This window comes from Misgurnus anguillicaudatus, chromosome 14 (assembly GCF_027580225.2).
Source record: "Misgurnus anguillicaudatus chromosome 14, ASM2758022v2, whole genome shotgun sequence".
NCBI classification, from domain to species: Eukaryota; Metazoa; Chordata; class Actinopteri; order Cypriniformes; family Cobitidae; genus Misgurnus; species Misgurnus anguillicaudatus.
Genome location: NC_073350.2, coordinates 29,918,436 through 29,936,097, shown reverse-complemented (window position 1 = coordinate 29,936,097; position 17,662 = coordinate 29,918,436). Strand labels below are relative to the sequence as shown.

General features: G+C 34.9%; 2 protein-coding genes across 2 annotated transcripts in view; both read right to left on the bottom strand.

Moving 5' to 3' along the window:
• Positions 1-17,662, bottom strand: part of LOC129427914 (uncharacterized) — a 211,901-nt gene that overhangs the window by 126,478 nt on the left and 67,761 nt on the right. The window lies entirely within an intron of this gene.
• LOC129427913 (uncharacterized) overlaps positions 7,168-17,662 on the bottom strand; it is a 52,317-nt gene continuing 41,822 nt past the window's right edge. Inside the window, exons 4-11 of the mRNA XM_073876461.1 lie at positions 9,977-10,024; positions 9,014-9,103; positions 8,870-8,888; positions 8,759-8,780; positions 8,570-8,636; positions 7,797-7,874; positions 7,631-7,680; positions 7,168-7,426 (exon numbers count right to left, since the gene is read on the bottom strand). Coding sequence (XP_073732562.1) covers positions 7,343-7,426; positions 7,631-7,680; positions 7,797-7,874; positions 8,570-8,636; positions 8,759-8,780; positions 8,870-8,888; positions 9,014-9,103; positions 9,977-10,024 — 458 coding nt within the window. The 3' untranslated portion in view covers positions 7,168-7,342. The remainder of the gene's footprint in view (positions 7,427-7,630; positions 7,681-7,796; positions 7,875-8,569; positions 8,637-8,758; positions 8,781-8,869; positions 8,889-9,013; positions 9,104-9,976; positions 10,025-17,662) is intronic.

The window sequence follows — 17,662 nt, the reverse complement described above, 5'->3', positions numbered from 1 at the left end:
ATAATTCTATTATTATTAAAATTATAAATATATCATATTATATATACTTTAGTATAAATATCTGTATTTTATATACATATAATTTACATTTATTTGTATTATATTTGAATGGTATTGTTATTATATGCTTTAATGGTATGTACTAATGGTAATTATGCCAGTTAAAATAACTTTTGCCACACTCCCTTTAAAATACACAGATTATATCAAAATTCCACTCTATGTTTAATATGCATAGTAGTGAAGAGTTTGGTAATTAAATGGGATCACCTTTTGGGACAAATTATTTTGAAAATGGAAAGGAGACCTTATTTACCATTCGCACCAATATCATGAAACATCTAATAATGTCATGTGTTATTGTAATCATTCACAACTATTTCCTTCCAAGGAAAGTCAAGTTCATCAGTGTTCAGTCATTTCATGGTCATGTGTATTATATTCCAATTCCCTCTCATACAGTGGTACATTCTCAGTGTGAGGAATTCCTTCACCTACGGAGGTCTGACTTTTCTATTAAAAAACACCTTCTGCCAATAGGTAACAGAGGACTGTTTAAAAGGTCAGAAAAATATCCAGGGGAGGACCCCATTAGAGACAGATGCTTCTAAATGTTGAGAGGAGACAGCTTCCATGAACAGAGCGCATGCGTTTGGCTGACACAATGGACTTTGTACAACAAATTTCAACCAGATCCATTTGGGAGATTATCTTACTACGAGAACCACAGAGATCCTGTGCATCACAGACACCTGTTCAGCACAGTTAAGTTCCTGCTTTGATATCTGCAGGCATTGTTTAACATTACAGGTGTTCATCTTGAAAAGACTGTTACAATTACAGAGGACGTATGGAGACCCAAGAAGTCCACCCAAAATGACCCCTTGGGTACTCTGACAGTTTCCCAATGGTCAGGGGAGGAGATGTAGGACAGGTGGACAAGTTTTGTTTTTGGAGCTGGACCATAAAACAATAAAAAACACATTCTGTGTCTATTTTTGAGAGAACTGTTGTCTCTCTCCACAGGGGTCACAGATACCCAGGAACTGATCTGTATTTCACCCCCTCTCTCTTCTCCTTTAAGGTTTTGGTTACTGGAAATATACTAAACACATGTAACATTGGATATATCATATGTTGTGATGCTACAAAGGTTTCATCTTCATGTTTGGTGTTGTTTTAAAGGTCATGGTGCGATGGTTAAAAAGGTCTAATTTCTATAATGCTAAGAGAAAGTATATCAAAGTTTAAAACTTAAGACATAATCTGTACTCCTGTGATGGGTGTCAACTCATGAGGAGATCTAGATTACAGATGGTTAACAGTCCCATTTGGTGCTCCTTCAGGTCACGAGAACCGACCAACCAGATCCTGTTTTGAGATTTTATTATTCTTTGTCTCATTCTGTGTATATAAGGTGGCTTGGCAAGAGACTCTGGGAAGTATTCTTTAGCAAGAATCTTCCCCACACTTTGTGTGTGTGTATTCAGACATTATGGAAGTATTCTTTAGTAAGAAACTTCCCCACACTTTGTGTGTGTGTATTCAAACATTATGGGAGAAATCTTTAACAGAATCTTCTTACACCATTTTGGGTATATTATATTCATGATGGAAGTACTCTGTAGCCAGAGTGTCTATTGCCAGGTATGACTTTGTAACTTTTGCAACTGTTGATCATTTTAATTAATTGGAATTGAATCAAATTCTGTATGATATTGTTTAATTTATGTTTGAAGCTGAAACCTGCCTGGTATAATAAATTGTTACATTTGATTCATCTGAATTCTTCAGGAATTGTATTGATTTATTTTAATTCTTTCAGAAATTATTATTTCCAGTAGATTAGAAGGAGTCTGATATTACCGCAAAATAAGTATGTCATGATATGTACACACTGGTGTTTTGATGTTGGATGGAGCAGGTAGCACATTCACCAGGACTCTCAGATTTATGTCTATCACCTGCCTTAGCAAGTTGCATGATCGTGACTAAAGTAACTATTTTTATGATCGGAGCAAGCATGGGGCGGCCAGACATAAAAATATTAGTTTACCCGGCAACCTCTGACTAAGATCAGAATTGGCAATTTTGTGTCCGTGAGATGTACGCAAACGGCCGGCGTATATCCTGTGCGATATCGGGTCCCTAATGAACGAATAATTAAGACTATGGGAATATATAAATAATCAAACATCTAAATTATGATCAACAGATAATTGGAATAATGCACAAAATTCTTAATATATTAAATTGGAGTCAGATTATAATTTAAACACAGAGATCAACGAAATTAATTTAATCATGATATGGAATTATTCTTCTAGAAGCGCTGAGGAAGGAACGAACACGAGTCCCCTTCACCCACTCCACTTGCATCCGTCGTTGGGCTTGTGGGTGGTACCTTACATTATCTTAAGGCAAAATGGCCTAACAGTGTCTTTATACTTAAACAGTAAAACACTAATTGTATGCAACTATCTCAAGAATGGGTTAAATAAACAAACTGTTATAATTACATTACTAGAACACTGGTTTTTAGATGGCTTTCAATACTTTAAGTGCAATAAACAACAATATACTGGTCACTTATCTTAATCAGTAATGATTTAACACTTTCACTTTAAACCAATCTACTGTAAACTCAATATTGTCTTGCTTTAAGTATCAAAATGACCAATACCACAAACCCAGTGTAATGTAAATATTCAGCATTAATTTGTTTGAACTATTTACTGGAAAAATATAGTATGTACATATATACAGTTCAAATATCAACAGTGCACATTCAAGTTAAACACACTTCAATTCAACAAAATTCAAAGCTAAGCCGGCAAAAATGACTAAATGGCCACTCAATGAAATAAAATAAATACCCCAACAGTCAGAAGGAAACACGGTGCAGGCCTGACGCGTTGCTTGGGAGCGTGGAGACCTTAAACACAATGGTCACTTCGCGCCGTGGCGCAGAAAAAAAAACTCACTGCTGTCGTGTTGCTGATAGGCGCGTCGTCACTCACGCGGCTGCAACGCGATGCTCACGATGCGGGTGACTGAAGACGTCTTCCAACAGTAAAGCAATGACTCGTTCTGGAGGTAAGTGTTTCTTCAGACGATGCACAAAATGGCAACCGAGCGGGCTGCTCGCTGGCAAAGTCCTTAGAACTGAATCGTGCTGACTAGTCGTCCACTCTTTCTCCTCGTGGAAAACTCTAACCGAGTTCTTCCAATCAATAACTTTCACACTGTAAACTTAGTAAAATGTCTGTAACTCCTTTTTGTGCAGTCCACAAATACATCTACTATCACACGCATTAACTTGGTGTTTTACCAATTTCTAACGTGACAGTCACAGCGTGATTTTCCCTCGTGTCTCTCCATCATGTACTCTCCTCTCTCCTCCCTTCCTGCCTTTCCGACCTCTCACCCTCACTCCTGATTGGATCATTTTTTTCGTGTAACTAAATTTTACTTAACTCAATTTTTAATATACATAAACATTATTTAAAAAGTTTTAACATCATGACATGTACATTTTAAAGAAAATAAACAAAAATAAAATTATTGATTTTAGAAAATACCCAAAATTCCACCAGGGCTACACAACCATTAACAACAGAAACTGCTTTAACAAAAATCTTTAGCAAAAATGTTATTTTTAAATGTATTAAACTCACCTTCTGTGGTGCTCCATGAAACATTGACAGGGTTTAAGGGTGGAGTAGTTTCTATAACATAGCCCCAGTCCAGCAAGCATGTTTTATCAAAAAATAAAAAATTTCTAATAGTTGGGTTTTTTGTTTTTTGACCCAATGCTGGGTTGAAAATTACCCAAAATGTTTTAAGAGTGTGAAAAGTTTAATACACTGGGGCCTGGGCACAATTGCTTGTGTTACTGTAAACTATAGCAAACACTTCCTTGCTTAAATGAATTAGTGATATGTTGTTGTTTTTTTCTAAAGTATTATTGTAAATTTACTAATTCCATGTTTTTTTTTTTAGTTGGTTGCTTTTAATTCCTGTTTTGCACAATGACATCTTAATGTTAGTGGTTTGTGGTTGAATCTTTACACTGTTCCTCATTTCTGAGAGTGAGAACAGAATGAACCTCTGTGTTTCAGATTCACACAATCACATTTAATGTGACACTGACACTGACTTAGATTTACATTGATGCATTTGTCAGTCATTATTTATGATTGACTGTTTTCTAAATAAAATTAGACATAATAAATAACATTCTAATATTGACTAAGTTCATGTCAAAATTGAAATTAAAATCAAACATTGTTGCTCCTCATCTCATTATTAGATTATAAGATTTTAGCCTGGATTTCACTTATATTCTTATAAATCCCTCACTGTCCTATTCAAACAAGGTGTTCCTCAAGGTTCAGTTCTCGGACCATTACTCTTCTTTATCTACATCATTCTTATCGGACAAATTATTCACCATCACAGTTTTTAATACCACTGCTATGCTGATGATATTCAGATATATACTGCCTGCCAACCAGACTCCTTTAACCAGATCACATCACGCTCAGCATGTATCAGTGAGCTAAAGACCTGGCTAACTTCCAACTTTCTGAGTCTAAATTTGACAAAAACTATTGTAATTGTACACAGCAAAATCTGGAACCTCAGGAATAACTCTACAAGAGTTAATTTCAACACTTTAAAAGTGTCTCATGGGGTCCACTCTCAATAGTTATTTTAACACTTTTGAAAGTGTTGGCACGTTGACTCTTTTAAAGTGTTAGCAATTGACACTATACAGAGTTAAAAATCTAACTATAAATTGACACTAATCAGTGTTAAATATTTTTTATTTGTTAAAAATTAACTCCCTCAGTGTAATTTGTTAACTCCAATGTAGTGTTATATTTTTAATACTATGGTGTTAATATGATAAATGTAAAGACAGAAACATATTACGGTATTTTTGGGACAATAAACTTTATTTTTAAACAGTTTTTTTTATGTAACAATACAGCAGTATAATCGATCATTCTAAAACTGTTAAAAAAGTTGTAATTTGTTACAAAATTAGAAATGTTTCCTTAATTGCAGAATTTCTCTAAAACTCATTGTTGAAGTTGTTACACACATATGAGCGAACAGGGCTTTTCACAATGCATATACATTTAAAACTGCTTAATGAGACATTGAACAGAAATGAAAGAATGTAGGAATCTGTTTTACTTACGCAGTGGATGAATCTGTAGAAACAGTGTAAAGATTGAGAGGACGAGCAGCATCATGTTTGTGTTCATGTGTGACTATAACAGAACTGATACACAAACCACAACCACTTTAAATTTAACCATAAGGAAACAGGAAGCAATGAATAGAACACAAAGTAAGGTGGCTTTATAACATTGCTAGGTTTATAAACAATTCTGTTCTCTCTCTCTGCCTTTTTAAGTTAAATCAAACTGGCTGTTTAACTAAATCTTTTTAATCTTGAGTAGTGATGAGTTGTTGTAATGTTAAAAAGCAGTGGAAAGACATGACTAGGATGTCAAATACATCTGTGAAAGGCAGAGGGCGCTAACCTAAACTGAGCATAAAAGCTGGTGTGGGATGGGGGGGTAAAAAAGCATTACTTACTTGAATTTTTACTGTGTAGTCTATATTAGGGCTTTACCACAGCGATGGTAATGCACCAATTCACAGAGGTGGTGGGTTGTATAGAATGTGTGTGCGCGCATGCATTGATGCATATTAGCTTAGGTATTAATGCATACATATATTTTAAAATCTAAAAATGTATATGGGCCTCAGATATTCGTTTCTTAACAAATGTGCATGTTCAAGTTCATATGCGTTGATTTCTTTTTGCCCCGGCGGGTGCTCGTTAGCCTGGTCCAACCAAACTCTCGTACATTCATTTCATTTGAACAGAGAGTCTGGCCGCTCCATTGCAAAGCGTTAGTTCGGTTAAGGAGGGTCCTCTGTTGAAGTTTAAAAGTATTGGATCGGCCCAGAGTCACTCAGGATCTGCCATAGGCGATCGCTAACGTGTGGTTGTGACGTATATCATGCGCCGAAACCGGCCGGAAAAAACAAGTCCGAATACTCAGACCAACAAAACTTTGCAAACCTGGTTCTTGCTCCACCTTTAACTTCTGTATATTTGGCAGTTTTGCAACAACGGACCAAATAGCTTTTCTCACGTCTTTCTTCGCTGCTATTACTGAACTACAACTCAAACTGACACACAACCTCAACGTCATCGTTCTTAGCCACCCCCCTCTGTTCGCTGATTGGACCTGCAGATTTTTGCAGGAGAAAACAAAACTCTACACAGCAGTCCCAGACGTAGTACTGAAGCGAAATGAAAATTAAGGGGAAGCACGTAGGAGGGCAGAGCCAGGCGAGGTGCTCGTCACAACGTCAAGCAATGCTTTGGTAGTCTGGTGGCATTTCTACTAAAGAACAAGCAATAAGCTGAAAATTATTGTTTGTTGATTTTTTTTTAGAGCATTAAGGAAATATATTGTGGATTTCTATTTAGTTTTTAATACTTAAATTGAATTTAACCACACTGTAAAAAAAACTTTTAAAAAATCTGTAAATCTCTGGCAGCAAAGTTGCCAGACGGATTCTGTCAAATTACAGCAAAAAAAGGGTTTTCAAAATTACATGCAAAAACCGTAAAAATACAGAGAATCTTTACAGTCATAATTCATTAAATTACAGTATATTACTGTTAATAATTGTTATTATACTGTAGAAAAACAGATACATTATGTGAAAATACATTCAAATCAACTACCTTTCAGGTTAATCTTTGTAAATATCTGGCTTTTATTGGTTACTTTATTAAGTTGCTCTGTATTTATACACTGTAAAAAATTTGCTGTAATTTTGCAGATGGTTGCCAGCAACTTACTGTAGAAGATAAAGTCTGAAAATGTTTTATGTTCTTTTAACTTTGAACAAAATGTTGCCAGTAAATAACATAAATGTAAAATCTACAGTAAGTTACTGTCAGCTAGTTGCCAGTAACACCCATTAATACTGTAATTTCTACAGATTTTTTTTTACAGTGTAAAGTAATATTCTTTTAAAATACAGTTAATCTTTGTAAAATAACTAAAAAAGACATGTATAAAAATGTAATACGTATGTGAAAATACATTAAAAACAACTCCCTTTCAGGTTAATCTCTGTAAATATATACAGCTTTTATTAGTTACTTTATTAAGTTGCTCTGTATTTATACAGTAATATTCTTTTAAAATACAGTTTATTTATTATTTAAACATTTTACAAATACACGTCATGTAAATGAATAATAAACAAAGAAGATAATGAACAAAGTCTTGAGTGAAAGTCATATAGCCAAACTGTAGGTCTGATGTTTAGCAACAGCTCTTACTGGTTTGTCTGGGATGGTGTAGTAGACGTGATAAACATTCTGCATGATGGAAGAAAGACAAAGATAAAAAATAATGTGTTATTTCTGCACCACTTCAGTTTTCCTGAACATTGACCCATATGTCATTAGACAACACAGTGTTTTACTATAATTAGGGCAGTGAGCACACATATCTTTCTTTGCACTTACACACTTCTGTAAGTTAAATATTGTTATGTGTATTTGTGGCATGTTCATACATACTTCATTCTCTGCAGTAGGTCCCTTCTTGTGTTGTGTATTAACCAAAACATCTGTAATGCAAATGCAAAAACCGTTACAGTATATTGCTTTAAAGATTTCACTTGAAATCACTCACCAAATTGTTTCAAGATAAATGTTACTGTAATCTGTGAATGTATTCTGTTACCTGAAGGCTGTGAAGTTGAAGTAATGAGCGAGTAAGTCTCTGGTTTACTTTGTTGGTGTGACTGTGGCTGCTTGGGGCCTTTATAGGAAAAATAACATCAACATAATATTAACATTACAAACAAAGGGTGGTGCTTTTTCCAAATGTATGAATATGGTCATTTGTGGGTACCAGACTGGCTGAAGAAAATTTCTGTGGTAACTCATAAGTTACCAATTATAAGTTTTAAGTTACAAGGGCATTAAAGTAAAAAAAACTCCATGAAGTCATGACGTAATGTTTGATTTAGCTCACAAAGGAGTATCTGTTACTTTGCTTTATGCCATTTGTCATGATGTACTGAAAGTGAAGCTCAGTTTATATACTAATAAAACTATTTTGTTTATTTTAGTCTTTTTGTATTTTGCATTATATTTTTGTTAACTGAGGGCTGGAAGGTTGTTATTAGCGAGTAAGTATCTGAGAGACCTGGTTTGCTGTCTTTGAAAGAATTAAAAGGAGTAAAATAATGTTAATACAAATGTTAACATTTCAAGCAAGAGGTGAAATGTAGATTGTGCTTTTCCCACATTCATCAGTTTAATTTTTTCTTTGTTTTAAAGTCAATCTTGTAGGTTATGTTTGCAAACTGTTAGATTGCTCTCTGTAAGTTGTAATTTGTCTGCTAAATGAATGAAGATACTGTAAATGATTAAGCTCACATGAGAATATGTTTAAGGTTGTGTGTTATGTGTAATGATTTGAATGTGATAATGTAAGTGATGTTTTCTTACCTGTGGGTTTAGATGTGTCTGGTACAGAAGTGATTAGAGAGTTTATATTTGCAGGTCCAGAAGTACGCTATACATAAAAGAGTAAATCATTAAGATAATCTCACTTTCCTCATTATGGGATATAAAAAGTATTATTATGATAAATTACTTTGTGAATTTAAAAATCATAAACACACAAATGATGCTCACCGACTCTCCTGCAGTCCTTTGACTTGCAATAATACAAAGCAGTATTCTTTTATTAAATATATGCATTTTATATTATTATAGAATAAGCTGATACATTAAGAAAAGACTTACCGTTTAGATCTTTTTTTGCCTAGAGAACAAAAATTAATTCTTTAGTTTTTCAGTTCAGCTCAAAAGTGTAACATTTGTATTAAACAGAATGAAGCTCAGTTTCTATGATCATTAAAACTAACTAACAGTATAAACTTTACTTACATGCAAATCCGCACAGACATATGAGTCCTGTGAGTATGATCACAGAGCACGCCACCGCTGACCACCATATTATTTGCCACATTTCTGTGTCTAAAAAGACATCATTTATTATGATATATCCTTGGGAATAGCTATATCTTTCATCTTAAAGGGACACTTCACCCATTTGCATTAAGCTGTGTATAGAAACCCAGTCATGTTTTTGAATGGTCGTGCATCATTCCCTCTGTTTCCCCTTAGACAGGAGAAATATGGATTTCAGTGTTGCACTTCCTTCTTTCAATGATGTAAAAACTATCATTTGGTATCATTGAAAGAAGGAAGTCCTATATCTTTGTAAAGGGGGTGAGACTACAAACACTCCTTTTCTCCGTCAGATTCGAAATCTATGTTACATTTCGACAACAAATATGATCCACTTTTAATAAAGATTTATGTTTCCACAGGTGAAATGCTCCTTTAAGTTATGAATATGAAAATCGTAACAGATGTTCCAAAAAAGAAGATATTTGGAAAAACATTTTGGGGCCAGATTTGCTAAACTTAGTGTGCGAATGCAATTTCAAAAGAAGCACAGATGGGAGTGGAAATTTCTGCAGGTGATTTACTAACACGTTAAAGAACACATGTGCAAAAATCTCATTTTCATAATGACCAAAAGTCACGATTTTTGGACTTTAAATAATGGTGCAAATACCAGTAAATTCAAAAAATGTTGCGTCATAAAGTGAAACTCCAAGATCAGTCAACCTTTTCTGAAAACATTTGTAAATTTGTCACTGCGTGTCTTCAGTAAATCACGACAGTAGTTTGCAAGTTAGTAAATCTGGCCCTTAGTTTTGTTGTTGCATAAGTAAAGGAATTTAATAGAGACTTTAAAGAGAACATCTAACTAATGCAAAAGTCAAATCATTCAGTTTTTGAAGTACAAATAAAAACTAATGCCATGAGAGAATTAAGAACCTTTATCTTCCGGAGTTGTGCCTGAAATATCAGTAGTCAGAGGAACAGCTGAAAGATAGAAGATATTAACTCATATTAATTAAAAAAGTGTATAAATTAAGATAGAGCGATTATTAGTCATTTAGCTCTTGTGCGTGGATTATAGTTAAAACAAATGTTTTGTAGAGATTTACTTTTCAGCTATTATGGCAACCACTAACTGCACAAATTATTCCTGGATTTTTTAATAAACATTACACTTGTGTCACACGCAATACGACAACCATTAGTGGCTTACCAGAAGTCTTACACAAAGAAGCTCAAAGATGGCAGCGCCCACATTTACGCCAAAAATAACGTGGATATGAAATGAAAATTCTTAGTTGAAGCATGTGAGGTTACTGAATTATGTTGCAGCTGACAAGCTGTTTTTCTCTCTATGATCGGGGTGGCCCCGATTTGCTTGCAATGAGATCTAGTGTCAATGGCGGGGAAATATTTAAATCTTAGAGAGTTGATTTCAACACTTTTTCAGAGTTTATATAGCTCCACAGTTTTTAGAGTTAAATTAACACTTTCAAGATAGTTAAATTTTTAAGAGTTTCTTTGACTTACAAAAGTGTAAAGGCATTAGTGGCTCACTGGAAGTTTTACACAAAGGAGCTCAAAGATGGCGGCACCCATATTTATATTAAAAATAAGATGGATAAGAAATAAATGTCTTAGTTGAAGCGATGTGAGGTTACTGAATTTTGTTGCAGCTGTTAAAAGCTTTAAAGTAGGTAACTATTTAGAATAAAGAAAGTAGCTATTTCTTCATTTTAATTCATACTAACTGAATATGGAGTTGTGTTGTAGCTTACTAGCTGTTTTGGTTATAGTAGTGGACACTGCAGAAATGTATAACAAAATGTTCAGTTGAAAGAAAAATGTCTCTCTGATGTCTTCAGGTTTGATTTATCAATATGATTACTCACAAGTTGTCATGACTGTTGTTGTAGTATCCACAGGGGTGGTTGATGTTGAAACTGCAGAGAGAATGGAGTCGGATTACATTGAGTACAATATTAGTAAACTATAAGCAAGTTAAGAGAGGAATTTAATTTTGAATAACTGTTGCAACTCACCAGCTTTGGTTTTAGTTGTGAACGTTACAGCTTCAGCTGGAAAATATGTTGAAATGTATTATAAAAGGTTCAGTTTGGTAAAGCTGGGCTCACACTACAAGATTTTTATGAAATCTGGTTGCAGCACACACATAAAGAGACTCTTGACAGATATTCTTTCAAATCTTAAACATGCTCACAATTTGAAAACATGGCCCATCACACATTACAGGATATTTTTAAAGAGATATAGTTCGGCCAAAATAAATCAATAAGCCCCATGAAGCAGTGAGTTACCAGTGCATTTTATTACAGCTAAGGGGCGTTGTTAGGCACGACGTGTAGTGAAGTCTAATGTAAAGTTACGATGTCCATGTCCTTCAAGTCCAAAAAAATTTGCATCCATCCTTCACAAAAGAAATCCAAACGGCTCCACGATGATAAACAAAGGCTTTCTGGGGGTAATCCGTGCCGTTTTGTTGTAGAAATATGTAGAAATATCCAAATTTAAAACTTTATAAACGAAAACTAGCTTCCGGTAACGGTTCTGTGCTGCTGATCTTTGCCCCCACCCTCCGAATTTGTCATACGTCACTAAGAAAAGTGCGTACGCTACACTGATACTCTCTCTTAAAGCTCTATTCAAACTTTACATTTGATTAACTGAAAGATCTAAAACATTTTCTAAAATAACTGAAAATGTGTTAGTCTGAAAAATGATGGACATATGCATCTCGGACGGCTTGAGGATGAGACTTGTGGATATGTTTTATCATTGTTTAAAATGTTAGCATATATAAAAGAAAGCTAATAAAAAAATATGTATTAAATAAATATTAAAATTGAGGCTATTAATAGAATGTGCTTTGGTGGGCAACTCACATACTCTGTGCGGGCAACCTAGTTATTATTTTTTTATGTTTACATTTGCAAGCTAATGCAGTAGTCACATTCATGCGTTTTTAGTCACGGACACGTTTTTCAGGAAGTTGTGTTAGTTTTTACACATGCACAGGCCGTTTTTTATCGGGGTGGTCCCAATTTGCTTGCAATGAGTTCTGGAGGTGTATGATTTAATCTGTAAACATCACACATTACATAATAATCTGAGCTAAATATCGGAACTGATCGAGGTCTGCACCCAATTTTATCTTGGATTCTCTGGAGGGGAAAATCGGGGTAAATTCCCACCAATAATCCTTTAGTGTGTGTGTTTGGCATAAGATGACCTCTAAAAGAAGAAAAGGTGAAAAAGGACAAGTTTGATTTAGCATTAAGATTACTCACAAGTTGTCATGACTGTTGTTGTAGTAGTTGTAGTGGTAGATGATGTTGAAACTGCAGAGAGAATGTAGTATGCATAAATACATGGTATTAATATAGCAAATGATAATCATTTATAAATCAATAACTTACTCTGAACTGTTACTGGATCTGAACGTGGAGATGACATGAGAATTTGTGATTTATACACACTGTAGAAGCAGGTTATGTTGATAGATGACTTTTGACCTCCTGACCATTCAATGATGTCAGATCCAGTGAGTGATAGTTGACATGATCTGCTCAGTTTACTTTCTCTTCCATCTATTGTGAAGTAACACACGTACATCTTCTGATTCTCACTGTTACTACAGTCCAGCTGTACTGTGTCTCTGTCCATGATAACTGAAGAAGACACTGACAACTTGGCCTGAGGAAAACCTAAATAAATCATTAAAGAAAATTATTTTCTGATTTACCTTAAAGTGGAGACTGGCAGTGGTGGTAAGTAACGATGTAAAAACACTTCGTTACTTTACTTTAGTATTTTTTTTTCTCGGGGATCTTTTCTTGTTTTATTTGCATATTTTACTCCAATATTAAACACAAAGATTACTTTTTACGCCGATACATTTTCCCATGCCCGCTCCAAGTATTTATTACACTGGCTTTACAAAACAATGAAAAACTGGGGTTTCTTTTGAAAAAAAGAATGTGCGTGAGGTCTTTGCCAGAATACGCTCAGCAGTCAGTTCAGCGCACAATGCGAAGTGGAAGATAACCGCAGAAACGGGTGCAGTTCCCTTAACCTCTATATTGTGATATACCTTAAAGGCAGGATAGGCAGGAATTATCTAAAAAAACTTTTTTACAAATTTGTTTAAACTGTCTTTATATATCAATACATAAGTAAAATGTAAGTACTCTGAAAAAGAGAGTATAAAAATCGAGTGTCTGTAAACCTCTCACCACTGTTTTAAACACAGTTCATTTTTCCATTCACTCCACCCCCTCCCTTCTGGGTTTCTTTTAAAGCCACGCCCCCAAAACACATGAACGCGCGACACCGACAGCTTTGCTGGGAGAAGGATTTACCTCAGACAAGGGGAGAGGAAGGAGCGCGGTGCATGAAATAACATCAAGTCACACTCACATGTAATAATACTCCTAACTTTATCACTAGGAATATAAACAGATAGGATGCCTTCTAGTACTCACTATTAAGCCGGTGTTTTGCATGGAAGAGTTTCCGTGATGAAAGCATTGTTGACTCTGATGAGGACTACACTCCGCAGACAATACCGCTACCGCATCATCGACTCAAGGAAAAGCCACGTGATATTTACTCTCGTTTGATTGCTTCGTTTATTCCTTTTTTGCCTTTGCTGACTGGATATGCAGGTACTGTGACATCTGAATGCACTTTCTGTGAGTTGTGAATGAACTTTCTCTGCCATACTTTAGCTCTTCCTAGAGTGCCTCGTGCACGTTCAAATCAATCGGGTGTGCGCATGTCTGGGCAGATCCCATAGCAACGGGTGGTGCCATGGTCGCGAGATAGAGTGATATTCGCGCAAGCTAATCATTTGCTAATCATTTGTTTCGTCACGTGAGAGGTCTACAGACACTCAAGTTTTATAATCTCTTTTTCAAAGTACTTACATTTTAATTATGCATTTGTATATAAAGACAGTTTAAACAAATTTGTTAAAAACTTTTTTAGATGATTTCTGCCTACCCTGCCTTTAATTCAAATAATCCGACTAAAAATCATGTGTTAAACAGTGTTTATTGTTCAGAGAACATGAACTGGAGCTTATTTTAATAAAAAAAACTCAGCATCACATATTGTATTTAGATTAACGTTACATTGTATTTTATAAAACATAAAGGTAACACTTTACAATAAGGTTCATTAGTTAACATTACTTAATGTATTAAATAACATGAACAAACCATGAGCAATACACTTGTAACAGTATTTATTAATCTTTGTTCATGTTAGTTAATAGAAATAAAGCTTTTAATTGTTTATTCGTTTGTGTTAGTTCAGTGCATTAACTAACGTTAACAAGATTTTAATAAGGTATTATTAATTGTTGAAATTAACATGAACGAATATTAATAAATGCTTAATTTTAACTAATGCAGTTAACTAATGTTAACAAATGAACCTTTTTGTAAAGTGTTACCCATATAAATAATGACTTCAAAACGATATAGAGGACTTAAAACAGACCTATTTACAGATAAAGACAGATAAACAAACACTTACAGATCTTACCACTGCAGTTAGTCACCAATCCGTTTTTAGATAAAATATCCAAAGCTTCTCCCTTACATCATATTCTCTCCATAAGATGTGTCAAATCAATTGGAAAAAATTCAAATACATGTTTGTCCACACATATTTAAGTTAACATTACTAAATAAAGAAAAAGATAAAATAATTTGCTAAAATAATGTAGTCTCGGAGGTAAAAAGATTTAATTCACTTTAACGAATCTTACCACAATTTAGCTGCCTAACGTTTCACCTCCGTTTCACATCAATCAAAAGCTTCTTTTAACATCATATCATCCTCATATAGTCGATTGACAACCACTAAATATATGTTTGTTCTCTCATATTTAAGTTACATGATGAAAGAGAGAAAATAAATCAGTAAAATAATGTTTGTTTCTGATGTTTGTTTCTGAGGTAAAATTAAACCTCGCAAGCGCGTGCTAGAGGAGCAAAGTAGAGAAGCGCGTGCTGGAGTAGTGGAGCGCTCACGACTTGCGCACTAATAAAGAATACGTAAGGAATAATTGAAGACGGGCCATTGAATTATAAGAAAATAATGCACACCAAGGTGGTAATGCGGCACGACTCGAATCGGAGTGCCATTACACCGCAGGTGTGCATTATTTTAAAATAATTCAAAGGGCCGGAGTCAATTATTCCGCTTATACCACGGTTACCACAAACATTGCTCTGGCGCCTATTTTTAAGAGATTTGACAAGTTAGGTGTGCGGTTAACAGAAAAATAATCAACACCCATAGAACATTTCTCAGAATGCAGCATTCAACAGACCCGTGGTATAAAGTGTATTTAATGATGTTTTCACTTAATTTCCTTAATTTAAAAAGGAAATTACTTTTACTCGAGTATAACTTTTGAGTACTTTTACCACCCCTGGAGACTGGGGTGTTTTTTGCAAGTTTTACTCTAGTGAAACTTTCTCAGTTATGATTTCTAAACAATAACTTACCCTGAACTGTTACTGTAACTGGATCTGAACGTGGAGATTGTATGGACAATGATGATGTATACACAGTGTAGAAGCAGGTTATGACAGATGACCTCTGACCTCCTGACCATTTAATGATGTCAGACCCAGTGAGTGATAGTTGACATGATCTGCTCGGTTTATTTTCTCTTCCATCTATTATGAAGTGACACTCGTCCATCATCTGATTCTCACTGTTACTACACTTCAGCTGTACTGTGTCTCTGTCCATGATAACTGAAGAAGACACTGACAACTTTGCCGGAGGGAGACCTAAATAAATCATTAAAGAAAAATTATATTCTGATTTACCTTAAAGTAGAGATTGGGGTTTGTTGTCACAAGTTTTACTCTAGTGAAACTTTCTCAGTTATGATTTCTAAACAATAACTTACCCAAAACTGTTACTGTTACTGGATCTGAACGTGGAGATGTTATGGACACTTGTAATGTAAACACAATGTAGTAGCAGCTTATGATGACAGATGACCTCTGACCTCCTGACCAAGCAAAGATTTCAGATCTAGGGAGTAATAGTTGACATGATCTGCTGTGTTTATTTTCTCTTCCATCTATTGTGAAGTAACACTTGTCCATCTTCTGATTCTCACTGTTACTACACTCCAGCAGTACTGTGTCTCTGTCCATGATAACTGAAGAAGACACTGACAACTTTGGCTGAGGGAGACCTAAATATACAGAAATAATTTATTCAAAATGTATTATTTATTTATTTAATTTAATAGTGGAAACTATGAATAAAAATGTTCAAGTTGTATTCCAATAAATATTAATGTAATGTAACAATTTAGAATGTGTTATTAACCTGTAAAGTAAGTATCTTCTCTCACAGGTAAAAAAGCTGTCACTGAGACAGCACCCAAAAAAAGGTCCTAATATGTACCATATTTATGTACACAGGAATGTACACTTGGCACCAATATGTACCTTTGAGGTACTGATATGGACTTTTTGGTACAAACGTGTACTTTTTGAAAGGGTACCGCCCCAGTGAAATTTTGCGTATCCCCACGTGTCAAGCATACAATCAGTTTGACTCAACCAGAAACTGTAAGTGTCAACAAAATCTCACAGTAACTTCACAGACATTATAATAAATCATATTCATCCAGCCTATTACACTTTATGCAGTGTCAGGGGTCTCCAACCTTTTTGTGAGCAAGGGCTACCACAATAGATAAAACTGGGGGGCTACTTTTTGATAAAATTTGTTTTACTTGTTGATTTTATTTGACTTGTTGGTATGTTTTATCATTGTTTAATATGTTAACATACATAAAAGAAGCCAAGCTAATATAAAAAATATGTAATAACTAAATATTACAATTGAGAGAATTAACACAATGGCCCTCATTTATCAAAAGTGCGTACACCAAATTTCCAGCGTACACCTTGCGTACACCCAAAACCACGGTGACTTTGAGATTTATCAATATGGACGTTGGCGCACGGCACGCTCAAATCCTATGCCAGCTCAGGAGGTGGTGTACGCACATTTTGAGTTAGGAAGTGTTTGCGCATTTCTGCACTAACACCACAAAACGCACTGACAAACTAAAATATATGATATATTATGACCCACTGTAAAAAAAACATAGTAATTACAAACTTCAGTGTTTATTTTTATGCAACAATGTTCAATGTTTAATTTGTGAGACTTTACCAAAGCATTTGATTTGTATGCATATGTATTCCTTCAGTTGAGAGCCTGTGCGCTTTCCCTGACGTTTCAGAGCGAGCATGTGAACGGAGCTTATAGTGGGAGCGGAGCGTTGAGCGGTGCGGTAATATTACCATCAAAGCGCCTTTCTGAAAATTCCGCTCCCTCAGCACCGCTCGTTGAACCCAGAACGGCCTTTGATAATTTGCTAGTTCGAGAATCTGTAAAAACGTCTAGCAATAAGTTATGGAATTTAAGCCTTATACATAAATGTAAAGTAAAAATCAAAGTTAAGATTGAGCAGAAAGAAAAAAATGAAAGGGACTGCGGAGAGACTGTAAAGAGTTAGCAAATATTCTTCCTGGAATCTGAAGCGGCACATTG